The sequence below is a fragment of the Siniperca chuatsi genome, linkage group LG10 (assembly GCF_020085105.1).
Source record: "Siniperca chuatsi isolate FFG_IHB_CAS linkage group LG10, ASM2008510v1, whole genome shotgun sequence".
Lineage (NCBI taxonomy): Eukaryota > Metazoa > Chordata > Actinopteri > Centrarchiformes > Sinipercidae > Siniperca > Siniperca chuatsi.
In genome coordinates, this window is record NC_058051.1 from 19,935,695 (window position 1) to 19,953,509 (window position 17,815).

General features: G+C 41.7%; 1 protein-coding gene across 2 annotated transcripts in view; it reads left to right on the forward strand.

The window, feature by feature from the left end:
- Nucleotides 1–17,815, forward strand: part of nkain4 (sodium/potassium transporting ATPase interacting 4) — a 43,926-nt gene that overhangs the window by 19,065 nt on the left and 7,046 nt on the right. For both annotated transcript variants that reach the window (XM_044211781.1, XM_044211782.1), the window contains exons 4-5: nt 4,000–4,200; nt 13,860–13,920. In XM_044211781.1, coding sequence (XP_044067716.1) covers nt 4,000–4,200; nt 13,860–13,920 — 262 coding nt within the window. The remainder of the gene's footprint in view (nt 1–3,999; nt 4,201–13,859; nt 13,921–17,815) is intronic.

Below are 17,815 nucleotides of genomic sequence, written 5' to 3' on the forward strand. Positions count from 1 at the left end.
TGAAACCTGTTCAGACAGCCAAAATGAATTTAAGAAACACCTTCCTGAGCTCTGGCGACTTTGTCATTGTGTGATAGACCTTGGCTCCATCAAGTGTGTCTCTCACTGCATATGTCTATGTGTGTCCACTATGTGTGTGTGTGTGTGGTTGTGTGTTCCTGCATGGTTCCTGCTAGAATAATGAGGCTTGTAGGGGCCAGCTGCTTTGGGCTGAGGCTGGGCATTAACCCGACAGATGGAGCCAGCCTGGACTCCCAACTCTGCATATGGTGGCCAGGAGGAGAGCTGGCTAATGGAGCGCGGGCACACACCCACACACACACACACCAGCATTCACACATGCACGACCAAACTTGGCACACAGCTTTCTGAGAGGTCCCCAACACATCTTATCATAAAAGCGAGTCAGCTAATTCTGTCCGGTTTGCCTTGACCGATGTTGACAGGACTGTTCTGGAGGGTGTATTTGTATGTATGTTTGTATAAGTGGTGTGTGTATGGGTGACATGGCCCTCGAAGTAAGGGGGCAGGTTGTCAGAGTCATATGCCACATGCTCTGTCACCTCCCATTTGATCCTTTATCCCCTCCCCCATGGTGCAAGACAGACTGACAGACAGACCCCTGCTACTCTACACACACCTCTGTTTCAAACAGTCCACAGTCATTCACCGCCTCTCTTTTTATTTATTCTCTCTCACACTCTGCACACAGCGACTATAGACATAGAGACTTTGGACATGTCTGCACGAAGCTGTCTGAATTTGAAAAAGCTTCGTTCCCTCGCTACTGTGGTATTTCACACTCTGTAACTGAGTTTTTCAAAAAATGTTTTCCAATAAATAAAATACCCAATATGTTAAGCTCTGATTCTAACAAATCTCATATAAAATCTCCTGTCTTTTGATATTAGCAAAGAACAGTATATAGAACAGGTAGTCACTTATCTAAATGGTAAACAAATAATTTATCTGTCAGGAATTTTTGTTGTTTGAATGTCAGTCTTTTGATTTTTATATGTTCAGTTTTTTAGCCAAGCTAGCGGTGTGGCTCTATGGATGGCAATGAAATTGAAATAATCTCAGCAACTATTGGATGGATAACCATGAAATTTGGAACAGATATCCAACTAAGGTAGTTAACATGGTAAAGATTACTTGCTAAACATGCATGTTAACATTGTCACTATGAGCATGTTAGCATGCATTTAACTCAAAGCACAGCTGTGCATAAGTACAGCCGCACAGAGCTGCTAGTGTGGCTGTAGACTCTGTCTTGTTATAAATTTTGTTACCCATAATTGTTTAAAGCTAAAACTAAATTGTTCTGATGAGGGATATGAAGGGATTCACATTCAATTTGATAAAATGTTATCAAACTCCAATGCTGCTCCAGAGTGAGTCAATCTGTGTTCAGTTTGGATCAGTTACATATACCTACACTGCTTCTATCTCTGTGATCGCTCATTTTGATAGTATAGCTGATCACACAACACAGGCGTTATCAATAACATATATTTATGTTTATTTTGTCAAACAACTTTGTGACCATAAAGTAGGGATTTGAAGGACAGCTCAGTTTAACGGATCAGAAATTCAGCTGTTTTGCCTGAGTTTACAGGTAGCATTTATGAGCTGTGATCACAGAAACAGAAAAATGTGTGTATGAGAACAACTAAATGGTGTTTTCAGGTGAAGGTACATAAATCGTTTTGTTGTTGCTGACTGTTGCTGAGAGAAACAAGAAAAAGATATTTCGCTGTTTTCCTATTGTTTTGGAGTTTTCAAAACAACCTGAAAACGATAATATGGACAAATGCCATTTTCACATGTAAATTAAGTTTTCAGATTCATCCGCCTCAGTGTGGATATAGTCTAAAAGAGCCCCCAGTTTTCTCTGTCTCTCCCTCTCGCAACCCCCCCCCCGAGCCAGACGAGTCTACAACACCCAGTTAGCCACTCAGATTTGCATAAACTCTCTTCTCTGTATTTCAGAAACAATAAATCATGACAAATAAGATTCTAATCATTTGATGTTTAGCTTTATAGAATTCCTCATGTCTCTAGTGGTTCCCGTAACAAGATTGTCTCCAAATATGTATTGACTTTTGTTATAAAGAAAATTGTTTGAGCAGTATCAGTCGACTAACCTTGAATCTATGATATGGAGGGATTGATTTGTTCTTTGGGGTGCATGGGAGCATAACAATAACACTCCTGACAGTAAGTTGCCAAAAGCCTCTTCAGTATCGACTGCTGACGTACTGCAGTTGTGAGTGTGGATAGAGATGGTTTCCCTAGCTTGCAGGCTCAATCAATGGCATCTGTCAAGTCATTAGTCTTCACAATCCTACCTATTGACCTTCAGCCGCCCTTGTTTTTGTGATTGTGTGAGAGAACGACAGAATGACAGAGAAGGAAAATAGAGACAGAGGGTGATGATGAGCAATCAACATGGAGAAAGAGAGGGATAATATACAGTAGCATCATTTAAAAATATTGTTCATGACTAGTGCTGCAGGTGTTTCCACTGACTGCACAGATCTTGAAAGTTGCTACTACCAGTGATATGTATGTGTTGTTGATGTGTACATGAAAGTGTAAGTGAGGGTGGATAGGAATCAGAGATGTTTCCTGACAGCACTTGGCTCTGTTAATAATGCATATCTTGTCACTGAGGGGCAGATGCGGGGTTAGATTGCCGTATTGGGGTATTGATTGGTGTGAGCATCTGTACGTCTCTATGTGTGGGCTCATATGGCTGTGTGCAAATTGAACATCGCCAGGGTGTACAAGAGCTACATGTATAATATGCTGGATCTAAAAGTTGTGGTACTGATGTGGCACATCTTAAGAAGTTGTGAAACTTTCCTCTGAAACAGCAAGTCTGTTGGCTCAAACTGACTAAGGTGTATGTGTACTCGTTACCTTTGTATGCATATGGATCACAGGCTTTAGGCATGTCGTGTGTTGTCAGTCTTGTCAGTTAACTGTGTTGTCAGTTAAAAATATTATCGGTTCACCCAAATTATGAAAAGGAATATTATATTATATTCTCACATACCTATAGTGGTATCTAGCCATGTAGATAGTTTTGTTTTTTGTTTTCCCTGATTTTGAGTCATCTGTCTCTGAGAGTTATGCCTCCACCCCAATACAGTGGAGGTGAATGGAGTCATTTGTAATGCTCACAGCACTGAAAAAAACCCTACATTTTAAGAAATTCAAGAGCAACATCTCTTTCCTGAAACAATGTCCCTGTTACTCTGGATTAACTACAAAACACACTGTGTGTCAGCAGTTTTCATAGGGATTATTTATTCACCAGAAAGTAGTGTCCAAAGAAAACTGTTGACTGTGAGGTCTGTGGATTATCCTGAGAAACAGACACATTGTTGCTGGAAAGACACATTGTAGCTTTGAATTAAATGTAATTTTTGTAATTTGTAATTGAAGCACCACAAACAGAATTCCATTCATCCCAATTGTATGGGGGTGACAGCAGAAATCTTAAAGACGATTATCTCAACTGGCAAATAAAATCAAAATTGGTCAAAATTTCAATTTGTCCAAACTCTCTGGTTTATGACCAAATAGCTACATAACTAATGACATTCTAACATGCTAACGCACTAAAGTAGCAACATGGTGAACATGGTAAACATTATATCTGCTTAGCAGCATGTTAGCATTGTCATTTTGAGCATGTTAGCATGCTGATGTTAGCATTTAGCTCAACACTGCTGTGCCTAAGTACAGCCTCGCAGAGCTGCTAGCATTGCTGCACAGTCTTAGTCTTGTTTCTAACGGGATGAACCAACCCTTTGAGCAAAAGAGAACAGCCATGAAAACCATCTACAGCAGGTGATCAGCTCCCTGCCTCTTGTACAACATCACCTGTGATCCAGCTTTGGTTTTCTCATAAAGAATAAATGAATGTACATCATAAGTAATGAATAGAGTCCAAGCAAAGAATTTACTGTTTTTTTTTTCTCCTTTCAGGACAGTGACCTGCTAACATTTAACATCTCAGCCCATCACTCTTGGTGGAGCGAACACGGGCCCGGCTGTGTGAGGAGAGAGATGCCGCAGGCTTCAGGGGTCCGCACTACAGAGAGCCACTCCTACATCACTGTCATGGGCTGCCTCATGGACTACCAGTACATCGAGGTTGTGCATAGCGGCACACAGATTCTTGTTGCTGTGAGTACAAGTTAGCAATGTACATGTGACTCTTAACACTGACATATTCACATGCATATACATACATGTGTGAACATGCCACAGGAACTCCTCATATTACATACTTAACACCAGCAGCAACCTCACTCACCGTAGCATTCATGAATGCTGAAAGGTGAACATGATAGAAAGGAAGGTTTTTGTTTCCTTTCAAGCACTTTTCTCAATATAATTCCACAGCGGTCTGTTATTTTGTCTATTGCAGCCTCCCTTCCTCTGCCCCACTCACTGAATGAAAAATTGATCTGTTGTTTTGTCTGGCTGAGACTCAGACCTGCCAGCTGCTAACAGGTTACTCAAACACTGGAAGGACTGTTATTGTCCTCCTTATACAGCTCTGTATGTCTACACCAGAAACACACATCCTGCCAGCATGCACATTTGCACACACTCGTGTATGACTGACTATCCTCATATTGGACGGGGGCCAGGACACTCTTAGTTGCCAGCACAGCAGGCACTTGGGTTCAGACCTGCACATTACACACATTTACTCACAGCAGCAACTGCCTCCATTGCAATGTACATAAACACACTCACACCTGTTTTTCACACTTGTTGTCACTTTAATACATGTGGAGTGGATTTAATGGTGGCAGTAGGTGACCGAGAGAAAGAGAGCTAATACGCAGAGGCTTCATCAGCCTTCAGTGGATTTCAGAGTCCTGATGGATTCCATTCTTACCATCAAAAAATAATTTACACCTGGGAGAGCACAGTGAATGCAGTTAACTACATGGTAGATTAGAAAACTAGCAGAGGTACCCTATGTTGAGAAGCACTGGACTGTACCATTCATCCCATCACCCCCATGGAGAAAGGTAATAAAATGGCTGAACTCACTTTAGAGCCCCAACTCTCTCAATTAACCTCATTAGCCCTTGTACTATAGGTAGTGAATTGGTTTATTCCTCGCCTCACATGGACTCCTCCATATGAGATGGCAACACTTTTTTGCCTGCATTTTTAGATGGTATTGTCCAACCAAGCATTCAACTGCATCGCCATGAGTACAGCTCCCGAGAGGAGCAGGGAATTGGTACTGAAATCCCAGTGTCACAAATGGCATAATTTTCTTTGTGTCCTCACTTCCTCTCAGGCTAAAAGCAGAGCACTGCTTAGGAAAATTGAGTCCTTTGGGATGTCCACTCTTGTTTTGGTTTGTCCTGCTTCCTCTCTGGTGGAAGAGAAGGCCAGACAGAAACAGAGGATTGAAGGGATGAATGAAAAGAATAGGAAGAAAGTAGGGTGTCCCTTTGTCTTTTGTTAGAGGGGTTTCAAGGTCGCCGTGAGAGGCCATTAAATATTTAGCTTGGGCTCCAAGGAGCATGTTTCATTAAGATGAAAAATGTGGATCCATTGGCCAATAATGGAGGCATCACTGTCATCTATCTCAGATTCATCATGAGCTCGAAGAAAGCCATTGAGAAGCGAAGCTTTGGATTTGGTCAACCCTGTGTTGTTGCTTATTGCCGCTACAGGCTACATTCAGCCAAAAAGTAACTTCAAGGATTAAAGGATGAGCTTGAAGTGGAGGCAACCTTTTCAAACTGGGATAATGTATTATTCATTGATTCATCACTGAGGGGAATATTTTTCTCCATCTCTGCCCTTATCCTATTCTTTGTTCCCTTTACTGAAATCCACCTCACTCATCCATCCTACAGTACATATTGCTATTGAATGGCTTTGGTTTTCTGCTTCTGTCATAGTAATGACTGATGATTTCCCTGTTAGTGTAGTCAGCAGAAAATCCACACACACTTTTTCCTCTCTATCCTCCCATCATCCTGTCTTCTTTTGCCCCTGTGCACCGCCTTCACTGTTAAATAAAACAGTAGAGTCTGAGAAAACATCTCCGGTGAGATAGTAGGAGGGTAGTTAGGAAGAAAGGTATGAGAGAGAAGAAGAAGAGAAATTGCGCAATATGTGATATTTAGTTTACATCTGTAGACATAACTCTTACACACTAAAGGGTAGTGAGAGATGTCAAGGGGTTGTCAGAGCTGCCGAGCTTCTCATAAAACAGCCAAAGAAAGTACACACACACACACACACACACACACACACACACACACAGATATATAATTTAGCGTAGGTTATTGCTGCCACAGGCAATGGCTTTCTTCTGTTGCCTCTCTATTCCCTGGGAACCTGCATTGGGAGGATTGTGTGGAAGTTGATAGTGGGAGGAATAGCAGCCTGCATCATTCTGTCTTTCCATTGCTCATTTCCTCTTTTATTTAATCTATTTTTCCCACCTCACAATCTCACTGTTCTGTCTTCCTGTCTCCTTTTCCTGCCCATATCTCTCACTGTTTGACCTTCATGTCTATCAAATTCCCACCGACTTAAATGACAAAAATGACACAGCACTTCTCTCTCTTCTTTGCATTTCTCACTCAGTGTCAGTTTTGCTCTTTCTCTCATTTTCTCTGGAACTTTGATGGCTCTGTAATGTCACTCTACTGTTAAAGTGCACCTTGTTTAACACTAGAACCCCCAACGAGTAAAATTTACCTGCTGCTTTTTTTCGATTGTATGTAACTTTGTTTCAATACAATATTCAAGTTCCCCAGTCTTTGACTTTTCCTAAAAGTGTGTTATGTAACACCTCCTATTGTTAAAAATTAGATAAAGCCAGATTTAAAAAAAATGTGCATTTATACCTATAAGTGCCAGCAGATAAAATTTACCCCGAAAGAGAAAGCAGTCATTTTTATCCTATTAATTTTGCGTGTTTAGATAAACATTCTGTTGGGCCTTTTGTCTACTACCGTGCGACATAGAGCTGTGTCAAGTCATAGGCTACCCTTCAATTTGGATAAGAGAAAGAGAGTTATGAATGTTTCTTTTCAGTAAATATTTTTGTATGGATAATTGTTTGGATGCATGCCAGTCCGAAACAAACAAGCAGGATGAACACCTTAGATTATTATTCTACATTATTATTATTATCATGTAGGCCTATAAGAACACTGCAATAGTCATTCGTTCTTTCTAAATTGTGTGCTGCATTTAAATTCAGACTGTGTTTAGAATATAACTACAACAGCGCAGAGTGGATGGCATCAGAAGAGCCACCGCGCGTGGATGTGCTCTTCACAGGTGCAGAAGAGCACAGGAGAAAATGACCTGTGTGGTGAAGGCAGAATGCAAACACAATAAAACATTCTGTAAATGCCTGAAGAGCTGGGATTCTATTTGTGGGAAGTGCACACCCATGATGCTGAATGTCTGCGCAAAGTGTGTTTGAGCAACTCGTAGCAGAAATAATCACAAAATCAATGCATTCTAATAGCGGGTAAATTTTACCCATTGGCAGTTTTAAGTATACAGCAACTCCTGGAGGTTCTAGTGTTAACGCCGGGGTCCAGGGTAGTGTGGGGGACAAGTAACGGCCCCTGGATGATTAGAGGGGTCCCCTCAGCAGTCCTGGCGTGGGCAGACCCCTGTGATTACCGCTCGGGGCTGTGCTTGCATATAGGGTCGGGTGCTTGTTTTGTGGTTGATCAGGTTCACTCATTTCAGCAGCATGAAAACAGCATGGCCACCCCACCCACCCCCTCACTCATCCAAAAGGTCATGGTGCTTGCTTTGATAAGTCCTTTAGTCCATGTTGTGTTCAAACTCTAATGCTGAACCACTGTGGTGAATATGTCTTTTTTTATTTGTGTGTATGCTGCATAGGGAGCCAACTGATTGAGTGATGAGCTCATTTTTGAAGTCCAGTAATTTGTCAGTGAATGGCCATGCATTGTCTAGTATAATAATAGCATTAAGCATCTCTGCAAGATGTCAGCGCTGACACTGCATTGTAACTGCTCTAAGTTTTACAGCAGCTACTTCAAAGGATTATAAAGATCCCAGGATTAAAAGACTTATGAGGCAGTAGTGAGCAGTTATTAGGTCTGCTGACTGCTGCCAAAAACAGGGAGGAGAAGAGAAAGACCTCAAGACCAGAAGAGAGAATTAGTCTCCAGCGGGCCACTGAATGTTGTGTCAGGCTACTCGGAGTACATCATAAAAACATGACTGCCTGCCATTCTACTTCAAAGGCTGTCTCCGCCAAGAGCTTTAATTGTTAATCTGTTTTTGCAGGGAAATGGATTTTACTCAGATTAATTTTACTCTGATATTTGGTCTTTTTAAACTTCTGAGAGTAGGCAAGAAGAAGAAGAAGAGGGAACAGAGGAGGACTTGGAAGTGAAAAACTTTAAAGGAGTAAACCTTCCCTAGCGGCATGCTTGCTTCTCTTTCTGTTTGTTGAGTGTGTATTGGTTGTTGCTGTTTCGCCTTCTGTCCATTTGTTTCTTGGTCCAGAGAGCCCCATTTTTCTCGCCCTTCGCTAAGTCAGACCTCATCTAAAATCTCCTGTATGGGGCTGCATGTGAAGAACAAGCAGCGTTTTCTTTCTTCATACAGATTTTATTTCTGCATGAGCAGTGGCATGTGTCTGTGTGTCCTGTTTTTGGACATCAGCATGCTGTTATTTGATATGGAAGATGCAAGTCAGCACCACGGACACTTAACAACCCTAACTGGTCCTATGTAATCTGTATAGTTCCTTGTGTGTTTGTGTGTGTTCACATTTGGAGAGGGGGCTGGTAGAAAAGAACAGGTGGATATGGTCTCGGCGGTCCCTATCTCATCATGTTTTGTCATTAAACATGCAGCTGCCCACACACAAACACACACATCTAATTTTCTGCAGAGAAGCCTGCGCCTTATTGTCAGGCAAAAAGTCCTGTGTAATTAACCTACAAGACATCTGCACCACCCCCTCTGCCTCTCTCTTTCTGCTCTTCCTCTCTCCCATGTGATATATTTTACCTACGAATTCCTTTCATTATAGTACACTAAGTGAATTTTCCCCTGACACTGAGCCACAATCGATAGTGTGTTAATTAGCTTGTAGATCGACTCAGATATCCATCACTGCGCACACACGTGCACAGGCCAGTCAGCTGTGGACAGGAGGCATCTCTAAATTCATATTACTCAGAATACCAAAAATAAAGATACAGATATAGCGCTGCAACCAACAATTATTGTCATTATTGGTTAATCTGTTGACAACTTTTTTTTTCGAGTAATCGATTAGTCGCCTATAAAATTTCTAAAAATACTGAAAAAATGCCCATCAAAATTTCCCAGAACCCAAGGTGGTATCTTCCAATTGCTTGTTTTGTCCAACCAACTGGCCAAAACCGAAAGAGATTCAATTTACTATGATATAAAATAGAGAAAAACAAGCAAATTCAGCAAGTTATTTTTTGGCCATGCTACTTGCATGGCAGATGGTAGTGTCAGTCTCTCTGTCAGTCCATTACTTTGGTCCAGTTGGAAATATCTCAAAAATTGCCATTGATTGATTGCCATGAAATTTTGTACAGACAGTCATGGCCCTGAGAGGATGAATCCTACTGACTTTGGCTAGCGCCACCATGAGGTTGATATTTGTGATTTTAAGTGAAATGTCTTGGCAATTATTATGAATTGCCATGAAATTTGCTTCCAACATTCATGTTCTTCTCAGAATGAATTGTAATCACTTTGACGATGTCCTAACTTTTCATCTAGCGCCATCATCAGGTCAAAATTTAAATTTGTCCAACAAGCTAAACTAAGATGTTGAACATGGTAAACATTATACCTACTCAGCATCAGCAGGTTAGCATTGTCATTGGGAGGGTGTTAGCATTCAGCATGCTGACATTAGAATATAGCTCAAAGTACCGCTGTGCCCAAGTACAGGCCCATAGAGAGTCTTGTTGCTTGATAAATGACTTAGACGATCAATCCATTATCAAAATTGTTGATGACAATCGACTAATGAATTAATGAAGTGATCGTTCAGGACTACACAGATACAATCTTAATGGAAACTGAAAAGGGCTATAGGATGTAGTTGTTTATAACTGAATTTTTAGTTGTAGAAATGACTTGACAGACTTATCCAACTAGTTGACTATAAACCTGACTTATTGTAGTTGTAACTGAGAAAAGTGTAAGCTTCTAATCATGAAATACATTCATGTCTGGTGGACTGATGTTTATGAGTGAGTGTGCATTGTCAAAGGTGGTCAGGTGTCTTTCTGGACTGGCACATTCAATATAAACCTGAACTTCATTAGCCTATGCAAATACAAGTAACCTTCTTTCCTATCTCAGCAGCTGGCCTTCTTCTCACCCACACATGAATGCCTGAGCCTTGAACTTATTATCTGATAGAAGAAACACAGATAATACTGAACTATCACAGATATATCACTTTAGTTTCCTCTACAACATAGTAAATAGTAAATGAAGGCCCACTGGAGGACCGCTTTGCTTTTGATGTTTTCCCACATTGAGCGCTGAACTTTTTGTGCCCGTTTTTTTTGCCTTCTTGCTTCCTTCTCTCAGTTGTCCAGATCACTGTTCACTTCTCAACAACCTGCAGAGTAGGAGAGAGAATAGAGAGGAGGGTGGCACTTACTGTTAGAGCAACAACAAAGACACATAGAGAGGTGGAGAGAAAAGATGACAGAGGAGATTTGCAGATTGTGGAGTGACAGTGATGTGGAGACCAGTGTTTAGAAAGCAGAAACATAAAGAAAAAAGTTCAGAGTGAAAGGAAAAAACAAATGATTGACAGCTAAATAAGTTGACTTTGTGTGGCAGGTCCTCGCAGACGGACTGAGATCAAGCCTCAGAGGACATGCGGGGGATTTATGAGCTTAATTAATTTGACATTAGTCTCTAAAATGATCCCTGAACTCCCGAAGTGACAGGGGGAAGACAGAGAAGAAATCTGGGGACTGTGTGTGTGTGTGTGTGTGTGTGTGTGTGTGGGGGGGGGGGGGATTATTTTATGGCCATTTAATATGCAAGGATATATAAGTGGAATTGTCAGTTTTTATTAAGGACACTGACCTATATTTGCTAAGGACAGCAATGCCTCCAGCAAAAAGCCTCCAAGTGTTCACTTCTCTGATCTTATTAGCTCCCTGTACATCGCACTAAATGTACTGAAGCCGTAGAAAAGAAAACTAGAGGACAAAGTGAGAGTCCATGTCCATGTAGCATCCAGACTTTCTTGCTGCCAGCCCTCAGTCAAGCAGTGAGAAATGCTGGTGACTTCCCATTACTGAGCAGTGACAGGCGCACTCCCAAGAGTTGGCATTTACTGATAAAATGTATTCAGTATCATGAAATTTCTGGTGTGTTGGATTTGTCTATTCACAACTGCTATTTATGAATGAGGCTAAAAGTAGCTACAGTATGTCAGTCGTATTGTGTGGTTTTTATCCTCAGGGAGATAGCACGTCTTTAGATTTAAAACTGGCTTTATATTGTTTCTGTCTTCCTCACCTCAACATCTTTGGTGGTTTCCCTGATTACATTTCTTTGATGACAGCATCTGTAGGAAGTGAGAGCTTCACTCTTTCCTCCCCTCCTTTTCTCTCTTTCGCTCTCACACACACACATTCATAGATACAGACAAATTAAGGAAAACAGATGCCTACACATGGCACGAAGGGTCACCGAATGGTTTGATGAGTAGGAAAATGATGTGAATTATATGATATGCTATCATATGAACACCTATAGGCGATTTTAGACCAGTGTGTTACTAGGTGTACAGATTAGAAAGAACACTAACAACACAAGGGGCTGCATTGGTGTGTGCGTGTGGTTTCTGGTACCGGTGAGACGCTCCCAGAGCCCTCTGCATTTGCATTCCCGCTGCGTAAACACAGTGGTCTCATTGAAATGAATGAGGGGTTTTTCCCACATAGTGTTGTTTTTATTGGTCTGAACATGCCCTAATACATTGTTCTCCGCCACAACCTATCTTTTGGAAGAATGGTGTTCGTCCATCTAGTAGAGTTCCAGAGACTTAGAAAATCTAACTGACAAGGCACATTGAAGCTGTTCTGGCATAAATCTGCCAATAATACCCTTAATGTTGAGTTTTCTTTGAATTTTTCACCCATCTGTATATATATTCTACACAAACTGCACTTTTCTCAGTCTCGAGCCTCCTCTGCTGTGACATGTTGGCTGTACTGTTTGACTCAATCCCAGACCACAACAGCAGTCGGAGCCCTTTATGAAAATTAAACAAATGTGCACTCATGCATAGATATTAACTCAAACAAGCACACACTTAGTGCACACTTTTACAGGACAAACACACATGGACACACACACACAGACACAGTGCATTTGAAAACAGGGTGTGCCCCCTGCTGTTAACACCATCTTCTGTTTGACACTGGCTTTATACATATGCTAATTCGCCTCAATTTCACCGCCACCGTAATGGATGGGGTGAGACCAGCAATTAAGAGAAAAAAACGAGTGAGAGAGAAGCAGAGAGAAGAGTTATGCATCGTATCTAGCCCACACAGAGACAGACCCATTCTCTTTTTTGTACTAGACACCACACCTGAGTTTCATTCATAAATAAAACATTTAATCTACATCTAGATGAACTTAAATAAAGGCCAAATATATTGTACGCACAGAAAATGGAATGAACCCCAAATGATAGAGATGAAATACATGCAAACTGCACGTCATCTTTGCTCCTCTTATAATTACATAGGCTGAGTTAAGTTATAGGTTGAATGAATGTTATATAAATAGCCACCATCACACACAGTCAGTCCCCCCTTGGGTTTTGTGTTTGTGTACCCAGTGTGCGAGGAGGGCAGCGTGCCCAACGCTGTTTTAATTGCCATGGCAGAGTGCCAAATGATGGATGGATGGCTGGGTGGAGAGAGACTGTCTCTCAGTGTCTGTCTCTCACTATGTCTGAGTCTATGACAGCCATCTGCCAGTTCCACAGGCTATTCTCAGCTCTATGTGTCGGCGTACAGTCACTTGTGTGCTCGCTCTGTTGCTTTCTGATGTGTTTTGTTTGGTAGCAGGTAGCATAGAGTAGGTTTTTTTTAGAGTTTTTTTTTTTTTTTGCTCAAAACAGCTGCCTGCTGTGACATGAAAATGATTAGAGCAGTGAGACTGAACCAAAACAGTAAAGTTGCGGGCCGGAAAAAAACCAAAACAGTGAGCTGAAGGATGCTCTGTAGAGTTGAGGGGAACTGCAATGTTGGGTGATAATTCTCTGCGAACAACCCCTTTCACATTACACATAGTTATTTTATCCATTATAATTATAAAAATATTGATAATAGCTGCTTTAAGGCTGCAACTATTGTTGCCTATTTTTTTGTGATTGTTTAATTTTGTCTGAAACACATCTGAAAATAGTGACAAATGCCCATCAACATTTTCCTGAACACAAGGTGACGTCTCTTATGTTGCTTGTTTTGCTTGACAGTTACCGTTGAGTTTATTGATAAATGGCTGAAACAATTACTTGATTATTGTAATTGTTGGCAGTTAATTTTCTTTTAAACAATCAATTAATCGTTTCAGCTCAAGTGTTTGGTCTTCGCACGGTGTCGCATCATCTGCCACCATCTCTCAAATCGAGGCTGTATCCGCAGATGTTCTTTTTTTCCAGATGTTCTGTATGATATTTTTGTCCATCAAAGCAAACATACAGATGTTTATCAAGTGCCAGCTCTGTGGAGTCTAACCTCTCTTGTTTGCTTGTGTGTTCACAGCTCCTGGGCTTCGTGTACGCCTGTTATGTTGTCAGCGCTATCACTGAGGAGGAGGACAGCTGTGAGTCATTTAACCTCACCCTTACACACACACACACACACACACACATACACACACACACACAAACACACACACACACACACTCAAACTCATTCTTGAAACAGAGCAGTGTAACAATTAATGAACACACTCAGACCCACTCACACAGATGACAGGAAAAACACCAGAGTTGAGGAGAACAGGGCTACATCTTTCTTCATCTCCCTCTCTTCTATCCCACACTGTCACCGCTCCAGCTCACCCCTGTCTCCCTCCTCTCTCCTCCCCCACACCAGCTGGGCCCTCTCTCTCTTCCTCTCTCCCTCTAGAACCAAAGGAGCCATGTGTTCCCTCTCCACACCTCCTTCAGCCCATTCTTTCTCTTTCACGTGTTTGCCTCATCTCTCCTCCTCGTCAGTCTGTGTGGTCCTTGCTGTTGTTGTAAACCTGCTATTCGCCTCCTTTAATGTACTCTGGCATTCACTTTTCTCACTTTCTCCTCTCTATGTGCCCCTTGTTTGTCGCTCCAGCTGTCTGTTGCCTGGCTAGGGTGGGTGTTTTTTATGCCGCAGGATTGCACCTCCCCCCACTCTCTTGTTCACACACACACACACACACACCTTCCCTCCTCATGCCTGTCTCTCTTGCAGCTAGTAAAACATGTACATCCTTCCTCTAAAGTGGCTCCTCAGTGTGTTATCTCAGTACTCTAGCTCTTGTGTAGGATGGTCTGTGTTAAACCTTTAACATGGAGTCAGATGAGGGCGAGAGTTAGCCTTGACTCTCATTCTTTTCCTGTCATGCATAAAGCAGGCAGAGAATGAGGAAAAGGGTGTGGGAAAAGATGACGGGGGATCATGAAATGAGTCATATGAGAAGAAGGAGCAAGAGACACGGCTGTCGCGGCTGTGACCTCATAGGCAGCAGGTCAGAGGTCCTGCTGGAGGTTAGCCAGCAGAGGGCAGGAAACATTTGATCTAAGGGTCAGTGGGAGTCATAAATATCCGATTAGCTCTGTAACTCTCCAGGACGCATAGCGCTGTCCACATACATGAGAATCTGCCTTTACATACTTTGGCCTTGTACATTTTAGCCAGTGCTTTGAAACCAAATAGCTAAATGGACAAGCTCTCTCTGTAAGGATTAACTAAGATTAAATGGAGTTTTGTTAGAATACTAATTATGAAGTATCTGGAGCCTGGCTATAATCGTGTCAGTCCCTTTTGTAAGACACCCAAATTCTAATTTGATTTGAAAACGGCGTAATGAACAAAGCACTACATGCACTAATTGCGTCTTAAACAGCAGACTCTTGTAATTTGGGGGAATTGTGATGTGGTTTCCGTGTGTGTTCCTGTAGACCTGTGGTATAGAAGTCCAAAGAGTTCTTTGGTGGTCACATACCAGAGATTCACTGGCTGTGAGTGGTTAGCATCACCACCCCACCGATCCCCTCCGCCCCCAGCTCTGGGCAGTACCACTTAATCACCAGCCACTCCTAAGTAATCCCTGGAGGGCAATACACTTTCAACAGCAGTCGATAAAAAAAAGACTTTCCAACCTCAACGACTTTTTCCTTTTCTTTTTGTTTTTGTGACATTTGAGCTTCGTTCATTCCCTGTGTGGACTGTTGGTACAGATTGTGTTTGTTTAAACTCATAGCGGACAGTCATCCTCACTCAAAAACAGAAATAAAAATAACAAGAGGTTGGTTTAAAAAAGCTTTGGGTAAAAACTGAATATTGTGTGATTTGAATTGGTTTTAATTATCTGGTAGTTCTTCTCTGATTCAGGCTGTGCCGGAGTAAAACGCTGCTACGTCGCTTCCAACTGCTAGCTCTTTGTTATTGTAATCAGTCCTTTCCCTGCACACACACACACACACACACACACACACACACACACACACACATACAAATGTATTTGTTCATGCAGACACAGGTGCGCAGACACACGCACACCCTTGTAGCAACACAAAAACCAGCTAAGGCACTTTGCTGCTCTCATTTCCCCCTCTCATTTGATGTGTAGATTAAAGCAAGTTTCTGAATTGAGCTCCCTGGCTGCCTCAACATCTCTCCTCCTACTCAGAACTTTTCCTTCTCTTTACTTTTCCCTTGTATGCTTTATTTCTGCTCCCATTTTCTTCGCAGGTAGATGGAATAATCATGTATCAGAATCCAATTTTAGTGTGTTTAAGAATTCTCTTGCAGTCTCGTTTCCCATCTCTGGCTTTCGAGCTTTAATGAGGTGTGCTTGTAAAAAGTTAGAGGTCTCTGGTCACTCGTTGTATCAGCCTCATTAAGCTCCTTGCTGGTCAATAACTTCCACTGTTGATTGCGCCTCACCAAGAGAAGAAAGGTGGGAAGGACCCTCAGGAGAGACAGAAAGAGAGAGGGACAGAGGGGAAGATGAGTATGTGAGGGGAGCAGAGGGAGGTGTTTGTCAGGAGCAAGCCGAGGAGGGAAAAAGGAGATGGGGTAATATGCAGGAACAAATAACACGAGACAAGATGAGCATTTCACGATTAAGGAGAGAAGACAGGAATTCCACTCACGCCAAGCACTCTCTCACTCTCAAGGGAGGCGAGTGAGTTAGATTTGAGTGCTCAGGCTTGTGTAAAAAATAGCAGAATGAAACACACACACACACATGTGCACACACACACATTCACACACACTCACAAGAAGCCAAGAAGACACAATGGGCAGAATAACAAGCATCATATAACATCAGCTCAGGGTTTGACATGGCTTTCAGGCTTTATTAGTGTGTGTGTGTGTGTGTGTGTGTGTGTGTGTGTGTGATCTCCCTTTTGATGTGACTTCCTCTTGTCACTTTATAAGTGCATGTGTGTATGTGCGCTCACACGTACCTACTGTATATACCGCGTGTATTTGTGTGTGTGTGTTTAGCTGACCGTGTGTGACTGTTTGCGTGCAGATGTTTGTGTGTATTCGTGTGTATGTGAATTTGTTACACTGAGTTATCGGTGGTGAGCAGACGCACCGACAGAGTGAGTGGTGGGGAAAATCCTCTTTGTAAAGTAGGTCATGGAGTTAGAAGCCTAGTGCTGGGATAAGCTCGCTTTAGCATGTCTGCTAATTATGCTGCCGCCCTCTGTGCTGAGTCACATCCCCAGAAAATCCTCCACAGCAGACAGAGAGACTGGAGGAATGGATGGATGTGTAGGTGGCAGCGTATCCACAGGTAAAAAGAGTGAAAAGGTCGAAACATCAAAAAAGCCTCACCTTGTTTTTAATGTTAATGTTACTTAAAATGGCGCCAAAGTCGAACATTAAAAGAGTGTGAATGGGTCTATTTCACAGAACACATTTTGACATGCTACAGTAGGAAAAGCACAGGTGTAAATAAAAGAATGGATGATGACTAAATTCCATTTCGCTGCTTTAGTTTCAGGGTCCTGGTATTGTCCATGTTTGCTCACTGTCACACTGTCATGGCTCACTGGAACTATGACAAGTCAAAATGTCTGCTGTGAAAAAGGCCTCTGTTCAAATAACTCTTTTAATAATACTGCAAAAAAAAACATCCACATTAAATTAGGTGTAAATTGTTCAGTCTTAAAAATCGTGTTTTCTTTCGTGAAATAAAATGCCAATTAAGTGTGATTTGTTTCTAAAGCATGTTTCTAATGTAAATCAGTATGTTTCGAGAGTATGGCAGATAGCACTAGAATCAAGAAAATGGAAATGTTCCTGAAATGAGAAATAAATATAAGATGTAGATGTAGGATATGAGATTCTTGCTGAGTAAAGAAATGTCAGATAGAATCTTATGATTCCAAGCTTGCAAAATAATAAAGTGTCTTAACTCAATTATTTGACTTTTACACCACATTATTTGTTTATATTTGTTTAGTGAAAGTCTCTATACATCAGTAGTCCACACACAC